The sequence below is a fragment of the Nicotiana tabacum genome, chromosome 22 (genome assembly GCF_000715075.1).
Source record: "Nicotiana tabacum cultivar K326 chromosome 22, ASM71507v2, whole genome shotgun sequence".
NCBI classification, from domain to species: Eukaryota; Viridiplantae; Streptophyta; class Magnoliopsida; order Solanales; family Solanaceae; genus Nicotiana; species Nicotiana tabacum.
In genome coordinates, this window is record NC_134101.1 from 32414106 (window position 1) to 32418604 (window position 4499).

Below are 4499 nucleotides of genomic sequence, written 5' to 3' on the forward strand. Positions count from 1 at the left end.
GTTCATTTTAGTGGTGCATCTTCTGAGGACCCAGAAAAGTTTCTAGACCATTGCCACAAGGTGTTACGCAACATGGGTATATTTGAGACCAATGGGGTCGATTTTACAACATTTCAGATGATTGGTTCCGCAAGGAGATGGTGGAGAAATTATATGTTGACTAGGCCAGTTGGTTCACCTACACTTACCTAGGATCAATTCTCACATCTATTTCTAGAGAAGTTCATTCCTTTCACTTTGAGAGAGGAGTACCGCATGCAGTTTGAGCATCTTCAGCATGGTAGTATGACTGTCACCCAGTACAAGACTTGATTTGTGGACCTAGCTCGCCATGCCACTATCTTGCTTCCTACTGAGAGGGAGAGAGTGAGGAGAGTTATTGAAGGGCTCCTTGGCTATAGATGGACAAGGAGATCGGGAGTGATATTTGTCATGCCCCGACCTCGGGGAGCGCGACTGGCGCTCAATCGAGATACCCCAGTCAAGAAAGCCTGCACAATGCCTCCTACCCAAACTCACCCATGAGTAAAGAGAAGATATATTTTATTAATTAATCATTGAGAGAATTTCATGAACAACACTAATTCCATTACCATAAGTTGCTTCATTCATAATTCCGAAAATATATTACATATTCATAATTTGAAGTGGATCATGTGATAGAATTACAACCAGAGGCGGATCCAGGATTTAGAGATTTCGGGTGCCAAGCTAGTCGATTTGATCAACTCGGGCGTCGGTTAGGGTTATTCATCTTTTTAATTTATATAGACAAATCGATCAAACAAAAAAAATATAATAACTATAACTAATTGACGCAACCATAAAACTTCCAACAATAATATTAATATTATAAATATACATCATCTATTTAGAATTGTCCTTGACGAGTTTTCATATTTTGAAAATGATCCATAATGACATAATTACTTACATTTGTGAATACATCACGCTCTATGTAATAGACTAATAATCATTTAAATATTTTTCACCCATGCTATTCCGTTCTTCATTCTTTATCTGCTTCATGGATGAGAATGCTCTCTCCACAGTTGCGGTAGCAACAGGTAAAATCAGAGTCAACTTCACAAGTAAATAAACATACGAATATGTCTTCACAAGATTAGCCTCAACCAATGCTTTTGCCAAATTACTAATTTCTTGTAAGTTGGAGAACTTGGGATTAGCAGCTCGCATATGAACTATGAAAGTATCAAGTTGATAACTCAAGTCTCGAATCTGTACTTCATCAAACTCATTTGGGTAATATTTTTCTAAAGTCATTATTCTACCTTTATCAAAATTAGCAAAAGAATTGGCTGGATTCAAGCTAGCCATCCCGAGAAGCAAATTGCTACTCACTACATCAAAACGGTCATTAAGTTCTTGAAGTTGCACATCAATTACAACATAAAAGATATCAACACGCAAGTAGTGTGAATAACAAACACCGGAAGACTTGCGCTTCGAGTTTTCAGGAAAATAGGATTCATCCATCTTGGGAATCAAAATGTCATGCATAACTAAGGGTGGCAAGTGGGCCGGTGGGGCCCGGGACCGCGGGACAAATAGGCCAGGACCGGTAGTAGTGGGCCTGGGCCAGTCTCGTGGGCCAGTCCTGTGCTTTGGGACCGGTAGGGACGGGGACCGTTTGGACCGCCAGGGACCGAAACCGGACCGGTCCCTTGGCGGGCCAAACGGTCCCAACGGTAAAATTTAAAAAAAAATGAAAAATTTAAAAAACAGCCGTTGGGCTGTCAAAAATCACCGTTGGGCTGTCAAAAATAGTCGTTGGCTATTTACAAAATAGCCATTTAACCCCTCACCCCCCCCCCTCCAACTTTATTTTAACCCAAAACTTTTTATAATTACACTTTTTTCCTATTTTCAACTATAAATACCCCCTCATTCTTTCATTTTTCTTACAAAATCAATATCAATCTATCACAATCTCTCTCTAATGTTTTTCTATACTCTCTACTATTGCTTACTTTATTGTTATAATTTGTGAAAAAATTATGAAGTTGGTGAATTGAAGTCTTCAAGTCTTCAACAATAATCAATTTTCAACAAGTTGTTCGTCAATTCGGTAAAATGCTTGTAGATGTTTTAGAAAAATTTCATATTGCTACAAATGAATATTCTGGGCAATATTATCCTACTATTTCTAACTGCTTGATTTATATTACAGAATTTGCAAATTTGTTTGCTCATTTTTCAGAGGGTGGAGAAATTTATAAACTTGCTATTAATTCTATGAGAAAAAAGTTTAAAAAATATTTTTTCCCTATTCCCCCTATTTATGGTGTTGCTGCTTTGTTAAATCCTTGTATGAAATTAGGAGGTCCTCAATTTTGGTATGAAACTATTTATAATGGTTTAGCACTTAAAGAAACTTCCGGAAGCAATAGCCTCAATTAGAATAAATGCTCAAACTATTTTTAATGCTTATCAAGTTGCATTAAATTATACTAGACCAAATGTTCCAACTCCTTCTTCTTCTTCTTCTGATTCTCAATCATCTAAAAGAACTGCGGGAGTAAGAGCACTTAGTGCTTGGGCGGGGTTTAGTGGTCCTCAAGGTTCTAGTAGTAGTGATTTTTCACAACTAAATATGCTTGAAGTTTATTTGTCGCAGGGAATTGAGGAAGTGAATCCCGACGGCTCCTTTAATCTTTTGAAATGGTGGAAGGACAAAAAAAAAATACTTTTCGGTTCTTTCAAGGATGGCCCGAGACATTTTAACTATTCAAGCTTCAACAGTGGCATCAGAGAGCGCTTTCAGTCAAGCAAGACTTCAACTCGGTGATTATAGAGCATCTATGAGGGAGAGCTTGGAAAAATCAGTACTTTTTAGAGATTGGATCTGTTCAGAATGAAGAAATTTTGGACTTGCTGAATCACAATCATAAGAAGACGAAGCTTACGAAGAAATGCTAGTTGAACTTGCAGAGGATGCTGCTTCGCCCGGAAGCGGCGATGACCAAGCTACTTTTCCGCCACCACCAACGAACATTCCTCCGGACCTTGATAGATTTATGAAGTTTGTAAGAGATACCATGTAACTTGTATGAACAAAAATTAGTATGTATCATGTAACTTGTATTTTTGGCACATCTTGATTAGTTTTTTTATTTTCTCAATGGTGGTATTAGCACCTTGTTGTGCTCATTCCATAGGGGGAAGGAAGACTAAGAAAGATATTGCCATATTTTTTTAATGCTATAATAAAATTACAAGGCATTGCTTTGAATATCTCTTTATAATATTTTTGTCTTTAGACTTTAAATTTGAATTAAAAAATTTAGGTTACAATTCTATAATAAAATTTACAAGGCATTGCCTTAGTTATGTTTTTAACATCCTTTTGTCTTTAATTTCTATTTAATATTTTTTTAAAAAATATCCGTTGGGCCCACTTAGCCCACTTAGCCCGCGGGCCGGGACCGTTTAGCCGGGGACCATGAGTTCGTGGGCCCGGTCACGGGCTGATTCCTATAAAAAGACCATTTAGCCCATTTAATTTGGGACCAGCCCGGGACCTTTTGGACCGCCCATTTAGGGCCCGGCCCACATGCCAGCCATGTGCATAACACAAAATGAGGAAATATCATCTAGTAAAGATTCCCATCCACTTTCTCTCGTATATTGCAATCTTTTCTTTGTGATGTTAAGAAACTCCACAGCATTAACAATATCTTGATCTCTCTTTTGTAGGATCTTATTCTACTCATTTGACATTGTCAAAACTTTCAACATCAAGTGAAGCATAAAAATAAATTTGAGTGTTGTTATCTCACTCAAAAGATATTTTGCTTGATTTATCTCATTTGACGTAGAACCTTTATATTTAATCACTTCAAGCACAAGAAAAATGGAGTTAATTTTGAATTTTTCTTGGTAAAAATATTGGGGATGTTCTTTCTCCTTTAGCCACTAAATTAATTTCTACAATGAAACCATTTAAGTGGCATAGGATAGGAATTTAACAAAACCAAGAAATACATAACAAATAAATCAAAAGTGACAATAAAGTTTTGCAAGAACATTAAAATCCAACTAAATAAATAAATAAAAAACAGAGCAAAAACATATATTTAATGGAGAAAAAAATAGCCACAACCCACATAGGGTTAAGAAATAAACAAGAAGAAATGAGGAAGCTTTACAATGGTTGCTGTAGAGCAATGACCAGTGAGCAAGCGTGGGTAAAGCAACAAAAGTGAAGCAGAAGAACTGAAGAGGTGCAAAGATCGTGAAGCAGAACTAGAATCCAACGGAGTGAAGGAGACCGACGAGCAAAGTGGGGGTTGGGGACTTGGGAGTTGGAATTCCTTTTGCTGGAGACTTGGGGGTATAATTTTGGGAAAGAGGAAAGTGGCGGAAGACTTTTAGCTTTCTAGGAGTATTATTTTAATTGTAAAGTTTTTTATTATTATTTTATCTTATTAGTTAAAAGTCAAATATATAAAATAGAAAGTGTGTTGTGTCATTGTACT

The 4499-nt window shown here is 36.8% G+C and overlaps 1 protein-coding gene across 1 annotated transcript; it reads right to left on the bottom strand.

Annotated features, from left to right (window-relative positions):
• Positions 1 to 966: 966 nt before the first annotated feature.
• LOC142175784 (uncharacterized) lies at positions 967 to 1497 on the bottom strand. The gene has a single exon (XM_075242781.1). It carries the CDS (start codon positions 1495 to 1497, stop codon positions 967 to 969), a length of 531 nt encoding a protein of 176 aa, XP_075098882.1.
• Between the last annotated feature and the right edge of the window lie 3002 nt (positions 1498 to 4499).

Bases quoted from the DNA above. Each gene is read 5' to 3' on its own strand.
- LOC142175784 (XM_075242781.1), bottom strand. From the start codon at position 1,497: ATGGATGAATCCTATTTTCCTGAAAACTCGAAGCGCAAGTCTTCCGGT.